The 23,093-nt window shown below is 42.8% G+C and overlaps 1 protein-coding gene across 1 annotated transcript in view; it reads right to left on the bottom strand.

Annotated features, from left to right (window-relative positions):
* NEDD4L (NEDD4 like E3 ubiquitin protein ligase) overlaps positions 1–23,093 on the bottom strand; it is a 185,540-nt gene that overhangs the window by 86,274 nt on the left and 76,173 nt on the right. Inside the window, 1 exon segment of the mRNA XM_042804482.1 lies at positions 20,562–20,615. Coding sequence (XP_042660416.1) covers positions 20,562–20,615 — 54 coding nt within the window.

A 23,093-nucleotide genomic window follows, 5' to 3' on the forward strand; every position in this document is an offset into this window, starting at 1 on the left:
TGGTGCAGACACTGAACAATTCAAATGACACAGACCTTTTATGTCCTCTGTTACCACTTCTTTTCTCCTCTTTACCGATCTACTTATCCTACCTTTTTCTTTTGCTCAAAGAGATGTCCTACTTTTTCTTTTCCTCATCAACATCAGTTCAGCCTTTCACTCAGACTTTTGGATTTCACTATACATCTGTCATGGCCAGTTTTTCTATGCATACGCTTTCTTGGCAGAAAGCAATTAAAAAATATTGCCCTCAAAAAAGGCAAGTACTATAAGAGTATAAATGCTGTAGCGTGCTAGGCAGATTTAGATTCCCTCTAAAGCTATTCCAATGATTATCATATATCCTGGAAAACTGCAGCAACTAAGATCCGAAAGATGTAAGAGCTCAAGATGCAGAACATATGCCATCCTTGCAACCCTGTCGAAAGACTAGCAACAGGATAGCAAAAAAAGTTAAAAACGGACATCACCTTCTCCTAAAACGTTAACTTTTGCCTCCTGCAGCTTCATGAAAAAAGCAGCTGAGAAGTATGACAGCAATCTTTTTCCTATGTTGTCTTCACCACACACTAAGATTTCTCAGGGGGAAATCACGGTTTGGTTTGCCTATCCAGCCGCCTCTGAAAAAATGTTAAGACTGTGACTTCTGTGGAAATATGAACATGGACAAAGCTGAAAAAATCCAGAAGTCACAATTTCTTTCTCTTAAAAACAGTCAGAAATGGAATTGCTATTTATTTTCTGAGCTCTCTAGTAAGAGACATTAGTGGCACATCACTCCCATAAGACATAATGTATGTACAGTCTGCATACGCATGTGTGAGCCAGCCAAACAGTGTACTTTGTAAATTTTCTAACTACCAATTCTCTCTGGTCAAAGTTACTGGCTTCCTCCATACAAATCAGAATAATTTTCAGGCAAAGAACTCTGCTGCAAAGAACTGTTTCAGCTGTGCAAAAAAGTTCTTGAAGAACAATCATCTTTTTAGTCCTCTATCACACACAGCATTACACTGATGTAATATTCCTTTATTACTGAATACTATCCCTGGATTCGGTTTCCTCAATATGTACACTGCCACACTAATTTCAAAGTAGCAGGAAAATATAACAAAACATGACTCAAGGCGAAATAAAAGTCCCCGATTTTCCATTCAGTAGACACACTAATTTCTGCTATTTCATACTCTCCTTAAACATGCTATACACTTGGGCGCAAGCCACTATAAACAGTTCAAGGCAGTCTGAAAGACCCATAATCCCCACGGTGCTTTGAAATTCACTGTAACTTGAGCACATAACACAAGGTACTCAAATGACCAGAGACAGTTTTTGAAAGCCACTAAATGTTTATCTGACCCCTTGTGAACTCTTAATAAAATACTTGGCTGTACAGGCAGACAAACAACAACTAACATTTATACAAGCTACAATTCCCACTGAGAGCGTATTGGTTATGTCCAGCTACCAGAATTACAGCTCCTTCGCCTCAGAGCTGCATTTTCGCTTAGTCTGGAGAAGCTGAAGGTGCATCCTTCTTAGCAACATTCTAGAAAACTGGAATTCAAGTCAGTCTCGGTAAAAATGTAGGATCAGGTTTCTGTTTAAAAATTACATGCTAGAGGTCCAGCAGTACTTTGAAAACTCTGTTCTTCCTAAATGATGTGTGTCCTTATAAATTGACAGGGATGAAAGGGAGCAGAAATCACATTAAGCACCTTCTCCAAGTATTCAGTTATATTACAGTAGGACCCATCAACATGTTTATCTTGGACCGTGATGCAGTACTTTAGGTATGTGGCTGGTGCAAGAATTGTGGACTGAGGTTAAACAAAAGAGAACAGTGACAAAGAAAAAGAAACAGTCATGGAAGTATCAAGAAGCAGAGAAATGAAATAGCAGTAATAGAATCAGAGAAAGCACACTGGTATTTGTTCAGATGAAATTTTTCAAAGGTACCCCTCAGTGTCCTAAACTCTGTCAGCCATCCGATCCGAACAGCATTTATGTTCAAGAAGACATTAGACTTGGCAATATCTGACAATGTTTTTGCTTTAATGATTTTCCTAATGTTAAGGAAAAAAAAAAAAAAAAACAAAACCAAAACAAACAAACCCAAACCAAACCCAACCCAAAACATTGTAAAAATTCTAAACGCCAAGTTTATCTGACACAAGAATGCATTATACCTGTTATTTATCAGGACACAGAGGAAACATGGCTACGCGCTGATCAGGGAGAAATAGAAACCTACTCTATGTCGAGGCCATTGAAATGTTGATTTGTGGACAGTTAACTAGTCGTCTTAATTTCTTTACATGAATAATCATTTACACCAATACACATTCAACCACCTTCTTTCGTGCTGAGACAAAGAGCCCGCAGACCTGCTAAATTTTAAAGGTTAGAAATAACACATATGCTCCTGTGTTGCAGGTTCTGTTGACCTGCTGGTCCCTCCCCATTTCCCGTTCCGAAACGGAGATGCTCGTGCCTCCCTACAAGAACTTGCTCGGGAGCCCCTTGTCCACTGGGATTACAGTCTGCATAGAGGAAGAATGCAGTGCCTTAGTTTATACTTTGGAGTGTGTGATGAATTAGGCTATTACTAGACTGTTCTGCAGAAGTGACCTTTTGGAGGGTTGACAAGCTGGTGCAAAACCCAGCCCTCCAAACCATCTAAACTCTTGGCCCAGAGCTCATACCTTGCGGCAGGAAACCAGAACCATACCAATTTTAACTATTACATTTGGCCAATGATTTTTTCCTCTAATATAACTTAGTTTTGATGGAATTTAGGAAGTTATGAAAATTCAGCTTAGAATCACGTGATTTTTTTTGTTTAATTCTTCAAGAAAAGGACAGTTACTAGTTCATATAGATCAGTCAATAGTATTTATTGCAAGGTCTTTATGGTGGGGTAACTCTTCCTTTAAATTTCAGTCAGTTAAAAAAACCCTAGTACGGTAACTGGTAGTATAATCACTCTGGGTGAAAAATAAAGAACACAGGGAAAAACCCTTGAGAAGTTTCTTTCATCTTGGGCACATTTTTAAAAAATCAGCTACCAATCTATTTTGTTTGTTTCCCGAAATTCTGCACAGTAAGTTGATGTTTATGTATTTAAAATCGGGTTATAACAAAAAAAGCAGGAAGACCAGAACTCCAGAAATATTTGCTGCAAATGTTTGGTCAAAATGCTAATCCCCGTAAAACTCAGGAACATAACAAAAGGCAAGAACACAAGGAAAACACACACAGCAGCTCCATGGAGAATGGAGCTGGCGCTGCAAACCGACAACTCCAAATTCTTTTCTCCCTCCTCTCCCCGCATCTGCTCTGGCTGGCACCCGGCACAAGAACTCCCACTGCTGTCACCTGCCCAAGCCAGCACTGCCGGAACTCACCGCTCCAGACAAAAACCAACCCGAAAAGCGGGCAGGCGGCTCAGCGGGCCGGGGGCAGGAGAGGCCGTTCGTGCGGAACCGCTGCCGGCAGCAGCGCAGCGTAGCCCCCCGGGAACCCCGGGAACCCCGCCGGGCGCGGAGGTGCACGCGCAGCCTGTCAGGCGGTACCCAGTGCGGAGCCCCGCCGAGGCCGGGGGGATCGGGCCCGCCGAGGGGTCCTGCCGAGGGGTCCCGCCGAGGCCGGGGGGATCGGGCCCGCCGAGGGGTCCCGCCGAGGGGACCCGCCGAGGGGACCCGCCGAGGGGACCCGCCGAGGGGACCCGCCCCGCCGAGGGGTCCCGCCGAGGGGACCCGCCGAGGGGACCCGCCGAGGCCGGGGGGATCGGGCCCGCCGAGGGGACCCGCCGAGGCCGGGGGGATCGGGCCCGCCGAGGGGACCCACCGAGGGGACCCGCCGAGGCCGGGGGGATCGGGCCCGCCGAGGGGACCCGCCGAGGGGACCCGCCGAGGGGACCCGCCGAGGGGACCCGCCGAGGCCGGGGGGATCGGGCCCGCCGAGGGGACCCGCCGAGGGCAGCCCCCCGGGACGCGCCCTCTGGCAGGGGCCTGGGGCTGCCCCGCAGGAGCCGTCAGCTTATCGGGTCCTGCCCTGCGGTAAAGATTAGTCTAATGAAAAATTAAAAGAGTTTGCATCTCTAGATACAGGCACACTCTGCAAAACCGGGCGGTTAGTACGGAATTCATGGTATTTACAAGTCTATACAGGGAGAGCAACCAAATTCTCTGCAGAAACCCTTCTTTAACCCCCCCTTTTTTTTTTTTTGTTTCTCCTAAGTTAACTAAAGGAAAGTAAATACCGAAAAATTAACACAATGCAACGCTAAATCCCTAAGATAAAGCCACTGCAACATTTACTGTGGGGATGGCAACAGCAAGACAGTTTTATTTTCTGTTCTTTCATTAAATATAAAGTAGGTGAGGTTTGCCTCCACTTAAAATGTTTGCATTAGGATGTTGCAAGGCCAAAAAAGATATTAAAAAATGGTGACATCAGAGAAAAATAAATCTATCAACATCAGTTTCCAAAATCTAAACAGTTACTGTAAGGTTTTCCCATACTTGGCTAGCATATCATTGCCTGCATCTGCAAAGAACAAAAAAAATCATATCTCACTTAGGATCAGATATTTAATACAGTAATTCAATTAATTTGTGGTGATGTTATATCACCACAAAACAATTGATTTCTGAAAACCCCTTTGGTTTTGGCTTTAAGCACCAAACTGTAGCTGCTTTTTTTGCATTTCATACTTCATGTATTACTAAAAACTTTCAGAAGTTGCTAGTATACAGCCTCTCTTCCAAGAAATGGTAATAACTTCAAAATAGAAATAGAATTTATTTCATTATAAAATTTTTATGCCCAGAATTGACTCACAAATGCATATTGAGGCTCTGGATTACATTTAAATTGATAATTATGTTTTAAACTACTTCCATTGTAATTCCTAATATTCCTCATTTTACTTGTTCTTTTTTTTGCTGTACACGTGGCTGCACACAACTGACTGGAGAGCAAAAAGGGCAGCAACGTCAGAAACAAGGAGAGAGACTGACTATTCAATGGACAGGAGTTGGGATCAAAGTAATCACAGAGTTGGTGTCAGGTTTGTTTTCTAAAATTCTAAATCAGATGATTAGTCTTAAAATAAAATGTCTATCTCTGAGGTGCTTGCTGAACCATAATACCATTCATCCTGGAATCAGGAGAAAATCTTCAACATATTTCTGAATGTCAATCAATAAACCAAGCAAATATTAAGTACATTAATATCTCACTGTCAAAGAAATAGCAAAGTCTGCCTTTTCACAGGTGTATCGGCCAGAGTAACACCAGGAAAATGCAGGGAGAGTTGCACGTCTCCTTCAAAACAGTTTTTCTTCCCTGATGGTTGCTACACGAATAGAAGCAACCTTTTATTGAGAGTACAGATTGTCCTTTTAGATGTAAAACTGTCTTCAGCACATTTCCTTCATTCAGTAGCATTTATTTACTGAATCCTTCCCACAGAGAAGCATGTTCAGAAAAAGCTCAATTTACAGTTCAGAGTTGTGTTTTTTTTTTTTTCTTTTTCCCCTAGAGCTTAATGATATCACTTTATCTACAGTAGGAGACAAAGGAGACAATCTGCAGTATGTTGCCAACGAATGAACAAACCAAAATAAATTTTTACTTTAAAGTATGTGAGAATTTAACATTCTTCCAGTGACTTAGACTTGTAATCGCAGAAGTTGACAGGCATAATCCTGAGGACCTGCTACCACTTTTGAAGATGTTGGAAATCTCTGCACGCTCACCTGTCAGTGGAGAACGGACTAAAATGTATAGTAAATTGAGGCCTACGGACTTGCTGCTGAGCAGATAAATTCTGCAGCGTAGCTTTGCCCGCTGGCAACCAGCTCCGAGGGCGCTTTGAAGGTGCACTGTTTCAGCGAAGCTCGTGCCCGTCCCCGCTCTCCCTCTCTGGAAGGAGTTTTTGTCAGCGGCCGTGCCTCAGGCAGGCCTTTGGCTGCCATTACCGTTCGTTGGGGATTTTGTGCCACGCTCCGGGTCCCATTTCAGCGCGGACCCTACCGGGGGGAGCGGCCTGAGGAGCCGGCCTCGGCAGCCGCCCTCCTCTACCTCAGAGGCGCTACTCAGCTGGAGCCCCTGGAATGACTGCGGCTAAACACAGGAACAGAGCGGTAAAAGGACGTTCACGAGCGCAGCTTCAATCCCGGCACAGCTCCTAACAGCTTCAGGCTGGTCAGGATTTAGCCCTACGCCTTCGAACCCCCCAAGCCAGCCAAAACCTCACGGTGCTGTCTGAGCCTCCAACACGCGTGCATGGAGCACAGTGCGCTGGGCCTCCTGGAAGATCAGGCACGGACACCTCTGCCCTCTTCACCGGTTTAGTTCACAGCAGCTACCATCAGCTCTTGCTAGGAAGCAATTCCTACCCCTCTTTCCCAAACAGAAGTGGAGCTGACGTGGAGCTGGGGGAGCTTCGAGAAGCTTCTCACAGGGGGCCGCCCCGATAGCCCCCTCCCCTGCCACCAAAAAACTCCACCGCTCACTCAACCCAGGACATTCACCCAGCTAGTTTCTCATTGATATTTGGGAGGTTTTATCTCAGCCTGCAGGGCACAGAAGCCTGTTCCTCTGACTCACTCCGCAGCAGCGCAGCCAGAGCCAGACCAGTCACACGGCAGCACGGAGCGCTCCCCGCACCAGCGAGGACGTGTCACAAGGCTGCAAGTGCAGAAGGAAAGCTGAGAGCGCCACAAGTACTGTAAACTATAGAAACAAACAAAATCTTTCAGAGTTACGCTGTAGCTTGACTAGTGTGCCTGGCAGAGCAGCTCTTGCAGTGCCGTACCCTAGAACGTCAGTATTAAAAAACCCTTCACGATTCTGTCTAGAGCCAGAAATCCATCTTAGGGATTGCTGAGGTCTGGAAAGCCGAATGTGAGTAAACACACTGCTACATACCTGCAAGCTGCATCACCAAATGCACCGCAATCATTTCCCAACAAGTATAGTTCACTTGTGTTTATAATAATTCAGTGTGCTGGCAAGCACTCTCTGATAGAGTTTCTAAAAATAATGAAGTGTTAGTAACACAGCAACTCCAGCAGCCTCTGCTTTCAAATCTTTGGAGAGAGAGCACAAGACTCTGTGTGTGTATGCTGAAGGAGATTCTGCTCAACTTCTCAACAATAAAGTTTAGTTCCACTTTCACAGAATTTGAAGCCAGTAAATGTCTTGTGGTAATACGATTCTGCGAATATAAAACCATGCTTGAAGCAGATTTCAAGCAACTAAATGGTTAGCATATTTGCAATTTAAAGTCTTCGCAACACTAAGTACTAAAAGATAAATGTATTACTGCTAAAATGCACAAAGCTGTTTTTCACCATCCAGGACACGTGCAAAATATAATGGATATAATTCTTAGTCTTGATAAGAATGCTTTAAATCTTGTTTAGCAATATCCATATTTTAAATAATTGTGATTTAACATAATCCCTTAAATAACATTGCTATTCCCACATCTTGATATGCTGTGGGTTTTCTTTACAGGGTGTGGAGTAGAAATAGCTTTAAAAGCAGAGGAACTTAAAAAAGAATTACAAAAGCTGTTTTAAACACTCACTTGAGGTAAAACTTGGGCTGTAACTTTCTGTGAGAGGATTATTATCAGCTACTAATGTCTCGTTTGAAAGGATTTTCACTGTTTGATTAATATCTTCCTTTTTAATTTTGAAGTAGCTTATTTTCAATAATAAAAGCATTTAAAATACCATACTCAAGAGTTTCAGGCTTGTGTGTGTCCAGCAATCTGTTGAATACTAATGCTGAATAAGTAGGTTCCTGTTGCTTTGTTATAAACAGTGATTACATATTATTCTATGCCATTAAAAATCCCCCCAAACTCTTTACATAGTAGGAATAAGAATATAAGACTTCAGCAAGTAACTGAAAAGGCGGCCAGTCAGGTCGTAGAAATTCACAGCCAAAACTCTCCTACTGAAGATAAAAATCCAACCATATAACAAAGCTTATATACTCTTCTTCTTTTCTAGAATACAAGAAATACAGCCTGGAAGCGTTAGTCACCCAGGAGGTTATTCTTTTCAACCTAGGCTGAAAGGGGGAAGATGAAATCCTTCTGTGAAAGCAACTGAACAACTCTGAATTTACACCACCGTATACAATGCAATATGTATTTTATTTGCACAACTCATCTAGTCAGAAGGTTTTTCTTTTGACTTTCACTTCCAACACTCTGTAACCCTCTCACCCCCCGGGCTTGAGGAGTCAGCACTCCACAGACCTGGAAACCTGAATGGCATTTTGGTAATGATAATGCCCGGGACTAACTCTAGAATCAGATTTTTCCCACACATATAAGACACAGCCCAGCACTTTCTTAAGTTTATAATGTCAGAGGGTTTAAGTACAGCAAAGGTGAGGTTTTTTTTTTTTTTAATTTATTCATTATTTCCGCAGCCAGAAACCTGCATGGTCATACTGCTGATTTTATTAATGTGTTTTTCTGTACATAGTTGCTGACTTTTGGAAGCTACCAATGCCATCTTATTAGATGAAAAAACAGATAAAAGTACCAGATTTTAGATGAATGTATGCAGTAACACATTTTACAATGAGATTTAACATGGAAACTAAGTAAACAGGATGAATTTGGATTTAGAACAGCTTTTTGAACTAGAACAGCCATAAAACATGCACATTCCTAAATTCTTCATTACTGGACAACTTTTCTCAAATAGGAAAACAGCTGAACAGGACAAAAAGCAATCGAGACCCTCTCTCTGGTTTATTATCTGTAATTTTCTGTAGCTAGATCTGTACCAAAGCTGATCTGGCCGGCACCTTCAGTGTTAAGACTGTGTCAGCATTTCCATTATAAATTGAGGGCCTTATAAACTCAGCTTTAAAGAGATCACTCTGTACTGAACCTCAGCATACAATTTTTCCATGCAGGAGCAAGTAGTTTATTACTGCTATTAAAAAAAGTGATGTTATTTCCAGCTCTTCTGCTTGAAGATTCTTTACAGAAAAATATCAAAAGATACAGCTTTCAGGAAGAAAAACACCTAACAATGAAGTCTAATAAAACTCGGAATCATTTCCCAGGAAACTTTGAGACTGTGCAGGGACAGGATAAAGACAGCACTGCCAATTCTTGACTCCCTGAAAACTTGACTGAAAATTACATATTAATTTCTTGATTCTGCAAGCTAATTTACACCACTTGCAATGTGTTATTTGTCCTCCAGTCACAGGAAAAAAACACTGCATGAAAAAAAATCCACCCACAACAAAAATCAGTCTGCTCCTTAGTACTTTCCTTCTAAAACTAGCTTCTGCTCTGCACATGTTTGAACATGATAGTCTGCCCCTTCCAGGCCAGGAAGATTTTTAATAATTGACATGCAAGCTGATGGAAGGGCTAGTTAAGAAGGGGGGCAGGGGATTTTGGAGGAGTGTGGGGGTGTTCCACCTGAAGGAAAGGCCTGAAGTGGGCTGTGACCTACAGCAGATCCCTGAACAGAAAAAGATGAGAAAATTGTCAAGTCCTAGGCACAGTCTGTTGTGGTCAGGGAGATACCTTTCTGTCAGTGCAACCTAGAGGCAGGGCTGCTGAGGAGACAGGAAACCTAAAAAGCCTTGAGGGAGGGAATTCATCACCTCTACCTGCAGATGTCAACAAAGTCCTTATCTGCACAGAGCAGAGGCTTTCCAGATAGTCATCTGCACTCCTTGTACAGCAAGTGGAGAGACAGGAAATTCGTAGCACTGCTCATTTGAGCTATTTTAAACATCTAGCTAAGGGCACCGCGAATTATGTTCCAGAAATGCCTATTAGAGTCCAGACAGCGATCCCTGAAGTAGGTCTCCGAACTTAGACCTGTGCAATATACCGATGAGGTCGTTGCACAGCACTGGAAGAGAAATCAGCTGTTCATAGGGATGCCCGAGCGCAGGTGAGCTGTTCTGACTCGGCTCTCCTTTGAGACCTGGGAAGAAATACTTGCTTCTGCCAGAGCTTTTGCCTGCTTTAGAAGGCCGCCAAATTGTCAAGAACATGCTCTCGGTATAACGAAGGCCAGGAAATCAACTGCTGGCAATGTGTCTCGCCTTGGTTCGTGGCAGTCAGAATGCTGTGCCGCACTCAGCAATCGCTTCTGATACAAGGTGCAGAAACAGCCGAGCGTGGCTCCGCCGCGAGCACCACGCGCTGGGACCCAGCCCCCACCTTAACCGGGGCACAGGCGCCTGCGCGGACGGACAGACAGGCAGAAGGAAAGACTCGTGGCACGTACGTTTTCACTCTGCACGGCAGACCTTACTGGAGTGACTGCTGGTTCTAATATACTTCTTCATCCACGGGAAACCAGGATAGGCAGATAAACAGCTATACACAAGTTCCTTTGGAACAGCATTGGGCCATTTTTCTCTAGGCATTCTTTGGAGTTCTCGGATATTTAGACTTGGTTCAGAAATTACAAGAGAAACAATTAAGCCTTTTTTCCAACTCAAAAGCACCACCATTTCCCATACCAACTCAGGTCCTCACAAAGTATCAGCGTGGGGCCCAGCTGAAGATGATGAATGATGTTAAATTAAGTGCTGAATACCGTGTCAGTGGCAGGCTGGTGGGCAAGAGCAACAGCACTGAAAGAGAAAATTAAGATCTCTCTCTGTGGACTGCATTAACTAGCCCGAAACAAAGAAACTCTGGCAATGGTTATCTGAAGGGAGGAAAAAAAATCCCTTTTCATTTTATATCATCTTTACAGATTTCCATCTCATTTCTTGTGCTGATCAGCAATACCTAAACCGTTTGGTGTCTCAACACCGTCTCTGGAAAGAGACTTGCAAACTTTGCTGTAGTTTACACTGAAACATCTAAGGATTTCTATTTATCTCTTTGCATCAAATGGATCAGTTTATGTACAAAAGTAAAAAACACCCAGAAAATTAATCTAGAGCTAAATTTCATACTAACCAAAATATGTCTTATTTGCAAATCTCGCTGGTGGAAGTTCAGAACAGTGTTATCCCTCCACTGCCCCTTTTAATTGCCATACAGTGGTACATGCTTTAGAAATTAAGGCTTAGCACAGGGCAAGTACAGACACTTGCCACTTGTTCGTTAGAGCTAGGTCAGGTCACAGGATGGAATTGCTAGTGAAGAAATTTTTCTTTTCCAACCCACTGGATCCAAGCGACCTGAAATTTGAAACAATTGGATAAGGAAAGGAAATTGCATGGCAGGAATATGGCCTAAAGATGTGGCCAACAGAAGCTCCGCTACAAATTCTGCACCTTCTAAGGATTGCAAACAATGGAATTTATTTCACTTTCTTTTGCTTCTTGCACTGAAGGTTTAGCTAGCTAACAGTGATTCAGGTGCTTCTTCCTTGAATACCACTGAGCAGAGAAAACTGTCCCCAGTTCAGAGAAGAGTGATCCACAATGCTGAGAGTGATAAGTCATGAGGCAATGATACCTAGAAATAAAAAAAATACAGCACAGTAGCACTAAAGCAGACACTTGCTACTGAAAACCATCTCATTTCTGAGATTGGCTACACATTAAATATTAAAATTAAAAAAGGTACAATATTGGTAATCCCTTATCTAGTCTTTGGTTTTGTATTTAAATGTATTACATTTTTTTTCCAATGTGTAAAATTGAATGAAACTGCATATCCTTAATTTGATCTTTTTTTTTTTCCCCTAGCCATAAAAAAAAAAACCACAAAACAACTACCTCAAGACTTCTACATCAGACTTCTGCATGGAGAACTTGTCTGCATTTCTGAACAATACAAATTCACAGTCCAACTAAGGTAGAAATATTGTAGTAGAGTTTCACCGTGTAAGGAGGGTCTACAGAAATTTTGAGGTCTTTAGGTACATTTCTAATCCTAGGTAGAGCAGAACTGTGCGTCTTTTACATACACAATTTAACATTAGATACTATTTTAGTAACACTGTCGAACACTATAAAATTTTCACCAGCCGTTCCTCTATATCAGTCAGCAATCTCACTGACCTGTTTTCTCTTCGGTCAAACCCACAAATAAGTAATCCCCAATATGATTAAACAAAATCAACTCAGCTCTCCTAGTGGGATATAAGAGGATGATTCAAGGTTTTAAACTCACCCAGTAGTAGCAATTTTCTGAGTGGATTATTATCTATTCTTTGCAGAGTTTTGCCCTCAAAAATCTATTCCAAATCACAGGAAGCCACTAAGGTAAGAAGGGGTTACGAGCAACCTTTTTACACTGAAGAGGTATCATTGAAACTAAGAAAAATGGTGACTGGAATGAAAGAACTAAGAGGAGCATTCATTCCCTCCAGAAAAAAAGAAACTGCCGAAATCCGTTGTGCTATATGTCATAATATACTAATGCATTCAGATACATTATTATGTGATTCTGAACAAGAGTTAAGATTTTTCCTCATCTGCATTGCAGTCATGCAGTTGTCAGTCGCTAATTACTGATTTCATAGAAGGGCTCCAATAGACAACTCTGCCATTCCCCTACACAGCTTTATTAACAGTAGTTGACTCTGCTCTAGGTGATAAAAATTATTCCTGGTCAAAGACAGAGCTCAGCACTGGCGCACCTGAAGCCCACTGCCTCGGGGCCAGGCAGAGGTCTCCCAGGAAAGCACTTCCATTAAAACAACGGAACCACAAGTCAGGGCATCAACAGACACACGGAGTTTTGAACGGCCTACGACGAAGGGCAGAGCGAGGCAGGGAGGCAGCAACAGAGGAGCAGCAGCTCTAGCTCCTTAATTCCACCGAGTTCCACGTTCTTCAGAGGAATTCTTTAACCCCTTCCCTAGCACCCATGGGAAAGCCATCCCATGCGCGGCACGTGTTCTCCCAACCCTGCTTCTGCTTTCAGAGAAAGGAACTTTTGCGGGTGTCTCTGCCCGAGTTGAGGAATCGGCCGCCGGTCTCCACGTGGCACCAGCCCGAGCGAGGCACACAGCTCAGGTGCCCACGTTCAAGGCAGAACATGTGGCCCTGCGTGACTGCTGAAGCGCACTGATTCTAGCTGGCTCTTCTTGGTTTACATGCCCCAATCCCAGCTGATCTCTTACGAGCACAAGTAGACTCTCCGTACTTCCACAACAGTATTAATTCTAAAAGTATTTCTAAGAAAGGAAAATAAAAGCTGAATTGTGACAAACGCAGACTTGCAGAGTGGAGAGTTGCCATTTCTGTTTGTTAACTAAATATAATTCAATACTACTACTACATTTTGTTAGGGCACTTTGTATTTTTATCGCAACAAAGATGCCTTTGTCAGGTCTCTAAAACAGTTGTCCAATACATGAGATTTTTGAAGTGTTTCCCACAAATACAGCTATGCACTCACAGACCCCAAATTATGCACAGTGTATTTGTTATATGTCACAGTATATATACACACTTATCAGTAGCCTATTGCTCTACATATAAAATATCATCGTACTTGAAAGAATTTGTAACAAGGCTTCCAACTACAGTTTTTCACAATTGGACATAAGCTCATACTTTACTTAGTATTTTATAATGACTTGTAATGAAATACATCCTGCTTGCCCAAAAAACACTTCTGTCTAAAACAGAAGATATTTGAAAGGTCATAAACACTTGGTAGCAGCAGGACTGCAGACGCCCGCTTGAATGTTTTCACTCAAGATAAATAAGGCTGTAGCAGCTGCTGCTTACAGCCCCGGGCCCATGCCTTATATCAATCAAATACACACAAACTCGTTTAACTGGAAGAGTCTAGAATAATTTTTTATTTTTTTACGCTAACAGCTATAAAACACGGCAACTTTTCCCTTCAGCTTAATAGAACAAATATTTCAGGCGCACCCTTGCTTAGCATCGTAAGTCCTCCAAACAAACTTCTGTGGGATAGATTAAGAATGACACCTTACTAAAGAATGTCTTATATGTAGACAAAATAAAGCAAAACCTTCACCAAAATGCTTTCAGTCCCCACGCTTCCTATGGCATCTTGCCTAGCCAATCACCTCTACCCACAATATTTCTGGGCTTACTACAAATATGAGAAAACACCACCAAAAAAGTTTTAAGTTTCAATTAATTCTTTATTTTTGAAACTCAGTGCACTGAAGAATGCAAGTACCATTTGGACTGAGTGCCTCTGTGACTGCCATGCTTCATGGCCGACTAAATTGATTTCACATGGTGACTAAAACTAAGAGCGCATAGGAACAAATTTTATAATTCTCCTCTGGAAACACTGAGGTGTGCCTTTGGTATGGGAACCGCTACTACAGGGAAGGTCAAAGAAGTGACTTTGGGGGGGGCCGATCCTTTAGGAAAATGAGAACTACTGCAGAGACGGGGGGCACACCTCTGCGAGTTGCAGACCGCTGATGCTTTTGTACTATGTTTGACATACTATAGCGACTTACATAATTGGTTACGGTGGTTCTCCAGGAACAGCTACTATAGGAAAGGAACAAGGGATAAGAAATAGGAAACGGAAAAATCAGACGTACTTTTTTTTTTTCCCCATTTCATTTTTAGTCTGAGATTTAGATCCATTTTAGTATGAGAACACTTAACATACTGTACTGCATACATGAAAGTCAAATGAAGAAGAAAATCAGTGAAATTTCTGTATTCCAGATTTTCCTGCTGAAATGTTCTCAGGCTGGCAGGAAAGATACTACACACTAAAAAAAATTGCTAGCTTCCAGACTCTGAAATGAAACCTGTACTGGCGAGTGACTTTTTCTAATTTTACTTTAAAATAAAAGCTTATGGATACTTTGTGATTTTCTACCCTCAATGTCTACTGAAGAGCTAAAAAGAAGGTTACACTGGAATAACTTAGAGACTATTAGCTTTTCCATAAGAAAGCTGCAGAGTCATCGTACGGCCTTGCTGCAGCAAGCAGCTGTCTCTCTGTGCTACATTTCACTGCACCAAAGCGCAGGAGAACACACAAGCAATGAAGCCCAAACTCCCTTCTAGTGAATCTGTTTTCACAGCTGGAGACAGGGTGCTTGCTATTCTATATACAGCATCACTGAGCTTAGGAACTCAAGTGGGCAGTGTTAAATTGCACAGTAAAGCAATTTAAGCAAATGACTAATCTAAACCCTTAAACTTCATTCCTACTTTGGTCTTTTAAAAAGTGGCTTAAAAACAAAAAATATCCATCCTCTCCTCTTATAACAAAGAAAAACCCAGAAGATTAATTTTGTCATCTTAAAGCAAAATCAAGCAGACACAAACAAGACAGCTTACTAAGGTCTGCCAAGCCACTTCTACAGTTGTTTGATCAGGACTTGTGGCACACAAAAAGCAGGTTTCAATTTTCAGAAGGGGAAAAAAAAAATTACTGTAACAAAGGTTATTTTCTTCTCTAACTTCTTGGTACCGTATCTGAGTCAATGTCATGACTGAAATTCCCCTAAGTTTTCTATAGTCTTAGCTACTATTGCATTACAATACACATTTTAAAACTGTGTTGAGGTACGCACATGTACATTATACTTAGAAGGTGTCAAAGTATTTGCTTTTATAAACAGAGTGCATGAAGATTTCTTCATACAGCAAAGTCTCAGCCAACTAAATTAACACAAACACTTACTTTGCCATTTGAATGTTCTGATTTTTAAAAATCTTTCCAGCTGAGGTAACACTGAATTAAGACACGTGTGACATTAGGATCTCAAAATATTACACTGGATGTAATCATAACTGAACGCAAAGTTACATTAAATTAGAAATAGAGATGATTTGTGGCTTGCACCAGAGAAATGCAGAACATTCTAGCACTAACAGTGGAAGTGCTTCAGTTGCCTCAAGTCTAGAAGCCTTTCTATGGCAATTCTGTATTTTACTAGCAGAGCATGCTCAGCATCATACTTACTGCGGTGCTGGCTGTTGTAGGACCAGGGGTGCCACGACCCTCTTTACCAACAACCTGATTTTGTTCTTCAGGACCACGGGTGACAAGAATTCTGAAGTGCTGCTGCCTTGTGTTTTGATCTGGTCTGATTTTAAACAAACATCCCTGCCCTTGAGGAATCCGTTCTACCGAATTGCTTCTAGGTATTTCTGAGCCATTCCTGCCATCTCCGTGCAGTTCTGAATTCGATCTCTCATCATCCATGGGGCTAATTTCTTCTGCTGGGGGCTGGACAGGGTAGGAAGTACTCCTTTCTAGTCGTATCCGAGGATACCTGACCAGTCTGTCCCCTTTTGTTCCAGTAAAACCAAAGTTATATTCGCTTCCCGCACCTGTACCGCTTGGCTGCGGTTGCTGTAACTGGAGAACAAAGAACTTTTTCCCTGAATTTGCTGACATATCTGGCACATGCTGCAAAGACCAACGCCGGGGTTCAGGGGTGGGAGCGGTATTGTGAGCCTCAGTACCGAAGGGTAGTAGAGTAACCTGAGGCATGTCTGCACTTGAAGCCCGATGCTGAATCCTCACACCACTTATGTTTAAACCCGAAGCTGCTTCCGTTGCCTCAACTTCTTGGGCAACTGATGAAGCATCCTCACCCTGCTTATTAGAAGGAATAGTACAAAATATTCTGTGATTACAGCAAACAGTTCCATTAATCTGTTGCCCTAACTCTTCTGGCAGCCCGGGAGGGGAATTTTCAGGAGTTGCCTCTGGACCGCTCGGAGAAGCAGCACGGTTTTCAACAGGGGATGCATAATGCTCCCTGAAGTCCGAGGACTTGCAAGGAGGCGTCTCCTCAGGAGATGCCAGGGCTGCGCACTCGTCCGCGCAGCCGTCCGCAGCTTTGCGCTGGAGAGAGATCTGCATCGAGGAGCTTCTCGTCGGACGCGCATCGATGCTGTTCAGCAGCTGGGGAATAAACATGGATGTACTCCTTTTTAAGGAGCCCTCCTCTTGCAAATCGCCGCCGCCACCACCAAAATCCGCTCCGTGTCGGGAGAAAGCGTGAGGACTGTTTCTTCTTGGCAAAGTGTGGAATGCCATGAAAAAGTCATCTTCTCTTTCCCGGTCGAGGATCTCTGATTCAGGGGCTGTGTTGCTTCGCCCAGAGCCAAAATGAAACCGCAGCCGATGGGCCATGGTTTTACAGAGAGAAGAAAAGGAGAGGGAGAACAGCAACAATTCAGGCACTGCCAGAAGTTAAAAACCAAAGACATAAACTCCAAGAAAAAGTGTCCCATCTGCCAAACTGTTAGCACTGCAGCCCTGATAGCGACAGATAGCAGAAATAGCCCAAGTGGCAAGCAGCATTCCAGGCATGATTGGGTAAGAGCAATCAGCGCTCCTACACACTGTGACATAGGGTAGGATGATGGGAGTCACGTGGCCTCGTTCCCCCTCTCCCATGGAAGCTAGTGGGGGTTTTGTTGTGGGGTTTTTTTAATTTTTTTTTTTTTTTTTTTTTTTTTTTAATGCCAGCAAGAGCCTGAAACAGCACCTTCACAGCTGCTCCTTTTCCATCAGAGAGGAGCGGCCCCAGCGGGAGAGCTCTCACAGCTGACTAAGGCAGCGAACACACTCGGCACTGCTATAAATCTAAACCACATCATATTCACAAGGCACATTTCTATAAAGCGCACACACACAAATTTAACTACAACAAAACCACTTCAATTTAGCGTTAAAAGTTTAAGTCAACTCCACATGCAAATGAGAAGAATTATTTCAAGCTTAATGTTTCGGTGTATGTTACAGCATTAGGCTATCATGGCAGAACATGAATAAATATAGCACGGTTATGCTTTCAATTTTAACTGTGCTCATAGCATGATTAAGCAACAAACTTCTTGCCTTTAAAAAGCCACAATTTTTACACTGCCCCTCCAAGTGCAATATAACCTACGCTACCCTGCGCAGTCCCTTTTAATAATTAAAAATTACAACAAACAAAGCAATCGTACATATGGCAAAGATTTCTCACGCAATAAAAACAGCAGAAAAGTGCAAGGTGGCGGGAGACAAAGTTTCTTTTTCAATTTTACCAGGCAGTAATGACGAGAGAAAACCAGAGACGGGTGTTGCATGTCGTTTTGTACTGATTTGTCTTAAACACCGTACAGAAACTCTGCCCATTGCTGGCCAGGCTCCAGTGGGAAAGTTAGCAATATTACCACAAGTGTGATTGCCAGCACGGAATACAGTTACACTCCCCGAGAGCCAGAAGAAGAACAGACAGGCAGGATACACCAAAACATAAACCAAACACCCTAAATAAGCCCTATTAGAACGCAGCGACTCAGTGGTCTGAGGATACTCACATCTGAAGCGTGCTCACAACAGCACTCGTAGCACATACGAGAAAAGGCACTCTCTTCAGCAAGAATGTAGCTGCATTTCAATACACAGACATTTGCTCCATCGGAGAACTTGAGAAAGTTTTGTCAACAGCTCTGAAAATGTGTAGGTGGAGGGTCAATACTCTATCTAGACATTTAAACCTCTGTTCGCAAGCAGTTTGTTTTCAAAAGACAGAAAATGACCAATCACAAGAGAAATGGAAGCCTAAACCGATAAGACTGCCAACAGACAGCACAATCCCTTATTGTTTTAAGTGGACTATGAGCCAACAAGAAGAAAAACATGAATAGCTTCCACACAGCAACAGTACTGTAGAATTCCTTGTGGAAGCACAGGTGTTGATATTATTTTAGCTTATTTTTCAGATAAAACACCCAAGGACACGGTCTTTCTGCCCCAGAGACGAAGCTTGCATCATACAGTCTCTATTTTGATTGGGGGATAGAAAGGAAAGGATGTACTGCAAAGACAGAAAGTGCTTTAATAATTTGGGAACATGAAGAAGAAACAAAGTTCTTGCAGTAAAAATAATGCAAATATTGACAATAAGTATTTCAGAGTAAAATCAAAACAATCAGTTTGATGTCTCCTCATTCTGTGAGCATAACCCCATGGAACCTGCTACTCTAAAATCCCCAGGGTACTTGCTTTGTCAGCAGCTCAGAACATCATCTCAGTTGAAAGCAACAGCTCCTACAGCCCGGCTTGCTCCTCTGCAAGGAGGTGACGAGCCCACGGGCAGACTGTCTGCAGAAGCAGGGCCACAGGAAGAACAAACAGAAAATGGTGCACCCAGAAAGAAGCACAGAAACCGCCAGAACGAGGCCAGCACTGCCTACAGTAACTCCAAAACCCGAAGCCACACGAGGACACCAAACCTGCCATTTCTCAGCTGTCGCCCTGCAGAGAATTTGTTTCCCAGACTGCCACCCCGCTCCCGTGCCCCGGCGCGGGCCCGAGGGACACCCCACCCCTTCCACGGCCCCCACGCTCCCCGGGCAGCCACCAGCCCCGCAGCAGGGCGGGCTGTGCGGCGGCAGTGCTGGCATCAGCTGGCAACGGGAGAGGGCCTGGGAGCGGGCAGAACTGCCCGAGCTGTCAGCCCCGCCGAGCTCAGGAGGTACGGCCAGCTCTAACAGGACGTGCCGTCAGCCGGACCCTCCTGGGGCGAGAAATACGCCCACGCTCAGCCCGCTCGTAACACGCGCTCTCACGGATTGACTTCCACCTAAAGGAAGAGAAAATCGTGTGGCCAGAAGTCCTCTTTTTCCCCAGAAGATTACAGCTTGTGTGGTTTTCTTTGTTCTATATTTAATGGGAAGACAGAGGAAAAGAATGTATTTTCTGAAGACAGATGCTTCCGTACTGTTTTGTTTTGGTTGTGGTTTTTGGAGGTTTTTTTGTTTGTTTGTGGGTTTTAATAAAAGGATCTTCACAACACCGATCCTAATCTTCACAAAGCAAACAAGTTTAGTAGAGGTTGTACTTCACCCAACCAAGAAAATGTTAATACCTGGCCTCATAAACAAAAAGGTGGTGTCACAGTTTTCAAAAGACAAAAACCTGAAGAGTCCCTCACCCCGTATGCCACTGCACTGGCGTACTTAACATTCAGAATCACAGTGTCCCTTATTCCATGTATGTCTGTGGGTGAACCTTATCTACTTCATCACAACAAAAGCAAGAAGCATTAGGATGTTGGAGGACTACTCTAGAAGAAATACTGCATCAGACAAATTAAGTTCAAGAACAAAACCACTAACAATATACAGGGCATTATGAGGCAGAGAACTTATAACAGAGTGCCTTATTTTGCCGTTACCTTCAGCCTTCATACACACATCTTGGGTACAAGGTGCAGCTCTGGTAACCACATCCCAAAAAAGGATGCCCAAATATTAAACAGTACAGGAAAGACACGAAAACGAAGCAGCTGGTTTTTAGCAGTGACTAAAAAGGCTGGGACTTTATTGGTTTGCAGTGGAGAAGCCTAAGGAAGATTATGATGAAGTTTTTCACTGTCAGAATACTGGGTTAGGGAGGAACATTTTGGTCTGACCCAGCAGTACTGCTCTTGTGTTTAATGCTCTGACTATTAGTCTGAAACACAGATGTTGTTTATGCTTCTGCCTGCATTTCTTAGCACACTTACTTAAACAACAGACAAAAATACACCTTTTAGGATGTGTTATATTTTCATCAGCTGTGCCACACAGAGCCTGATGATGAGTAAAACACAATCAAGATAAGCACTCACCAATCTGTTTTCATCAAACACTTCGAAGAGAAGACGATGATTGGTTGGGTTTACCTACGAGAAAATTCAAATAACGTCACTTCAGGTGCATTAGCTTGATGGTAACACATAGGTACTAGCTCATACAGTGATCAGATCAAGGCAAACTGAACAGAACTCACAGGTTTTATGTAAGTCTAGTTTTACTTAAACTGGAGCACATTGTTCCTAAACCCTACTGCAACTACAAATAGCCCAGCAGTTACCATTAAAAACTCTCATTTACGGTGCTCAATACCAGACACTCTGCATTTCCCTTTCTACAGAGCGCTCTGCCGTCCGTCCGTCCTGCTGCAGCCCAGGCTGCCGTCCGTCCGTCCTGCTGCAGCCCGGGCTGCCGTCCGTCCGTCCTGCTGCAGCCCAGGCTGCCGTCCGTCCGTCCGTCCTGCTGCAGCCCGGGCTGCCGTCCGTCCGTCCGTCCTGCTGCAGCCCGGGCTGCCGTCCGTCCGTCCTGCTGCAGCCCACCAACACCACCTCGGTCCCAGCAAGGGTGGCCCAGCCGAAGTGACAAGCGCTCGGCTTTGGGAACAATTCCCAGGCTGGACAGACTATCACGGCGCCCAGATTTTTTTTTGTTCTATGGCTGCAAAGCCCAACTAAACTGTAAGGAGCAAGAGTTTCACTGTATTTCCTTCCAAATGTCACAATTATCTGTATTTCGGACTGTCCATTGCTCATCATTTCTACCACATTTATCACACATGCCTGTGGAAAACCCAACAGAAGTCTCTTCAACAGTTGAAAACAGCAAATATACCTCTAGAAATTTATTTACATTTAAGTAAATTTAAGCAGAAAGACTGCCAACACTTAAGAGGACAAAGCAAAATGAACTCTGGCAGGAAAACAAAACAGCCACTATTAATTAAGAAAAAAAGTTGTATAGTATTTGATCCACTTGTTACCTTTTTTCAGAAAAACTTTGTAAACCAGGTGACTATGTCCAACTTGTTTAATTAAGAAAACTTTGAAATAATATTCCATGATGGACTGATAATTCCGTGGGGGTGACGATCGTTGATAAAAATCAAACAATTGTGACACACAAAATGGCCATGCATTACTTTATATATTCACATTATTGTTTAGGATTTTCAGGATGTTTTAACAGAGCTGCTATGAACTATACTTGTAGTTTAAGCAACAGAAATTGTGGCAGTTTTGTAGATTCTCTTTTCCCGGGAAAAGTAAATTAATAAAAAGGCTACCTTGAATAGTATCAGTTAAAACGATAACCACAAACATACATAACAAGCTTGCTTAATCATGAGTAAATACATTTCACTTTAAAACACAAGGAATTTGTTCCTTACAGTCTGTCTTACAACTCTGCGTGTTTAGGAGATCAGCACTCACAAAGATGGGCTTACACAGGTGAGGTTATCCGTTTCCAAATCCCGTATGCAGTCAGGATCAAATCTGGGAGAGCTCGAATTGTCTTCAAACAGATAAGAGTCTAAAACTTCCTTTCACTTCCCTTCCCAGTGCAGCGGTCACGACGGTCATCTCTCGGTACAATTTGCCCTCTATGCCGAAGGCAAAGGCATTTGAACACTTCACCATAAAATGCTCTCTTGCTAGGGTAAGGACTTCCTAGCAAAGTTACAGTATTAGAAATTCCGCTGCGTTTTTACGGGCAGGTAGCTTACGTTGTCCCATGGCAGAGCCACCTGTCACGAGCGGTGGCCAAGCATCAAAACCCATTGTGATGGACACGGAAAACCTTAGCCCAGTTCAGACTGAGTGTCAAGACAGTTCCTATGGACTCTGCATAACTTTAAAAAGTGTAAGTCCATATCTTCCCCTCTGAGTACATTATAAAACTAAAAATATTTCATTAGATAAAGATGATTTTAGATACATATTACCCAGCTGCAAAACCTAGAAAAGCTATATGGTACATATTTAAAAATAAAAACTCCACTTGAACTCAAAAACCTGCGTATTAACAATTATATTGGTGGGAACTATTTATCAAAAAGATCCTATTAGCAAGACAGTCGACAGCTAAGATTCTCCAAACAATGTTCAATGCAACACCCGGTTTTAACAATCTACAATGACATCTTTTCTCAAACAGCTGCTTAAGATTAAATGTTAAAAACCACTGAAATTCTACCTCACCTTCTTTTGTGAAGGCTACAGCTGCACTGAAAGTCGTCGTTCTTTGGAAAAGTATTTTCAGCAGCTAAACAACAAAGTTATTGTCCTTCTCCTTTATATTATGTTGGGTTTAATAATCACTACCTCAACCCCTCCTTTACCACTTGCAAGTATTTACAATTGTTTTTTCTCATAAAAATCACTCAGTTTTAGCTATAACTTGGGTTTCATTTTAAGAAAGATTAACATGAAACTCCTCCCTCAAAAGCCTATTTTCACCTTTTTAGCAAGTAGCATAAAGGGCAAGAGAAATCACTTTTTCAATCTTCCTTTTCTACATTTGTGTTTCATTATTTTTTGCCATGATAACTTAAATTTCATATAGGTCTT

Source organism: Tyto alba, unplaced genomic scaffold, assembly GCF_018691265.1.
Source record: "Tyto alba isolate M040663 unplaced genomic scaffold, T.alba_DEE_v4.0 Super-Scaffold_42, whole genome shotgun sequence".
Classification (NCBI taxonomy): Eukaryota; Metazoa; Chordata; class Aves; order Strigiformes; family Tytonidae; genus Tyto; species Tyto alba.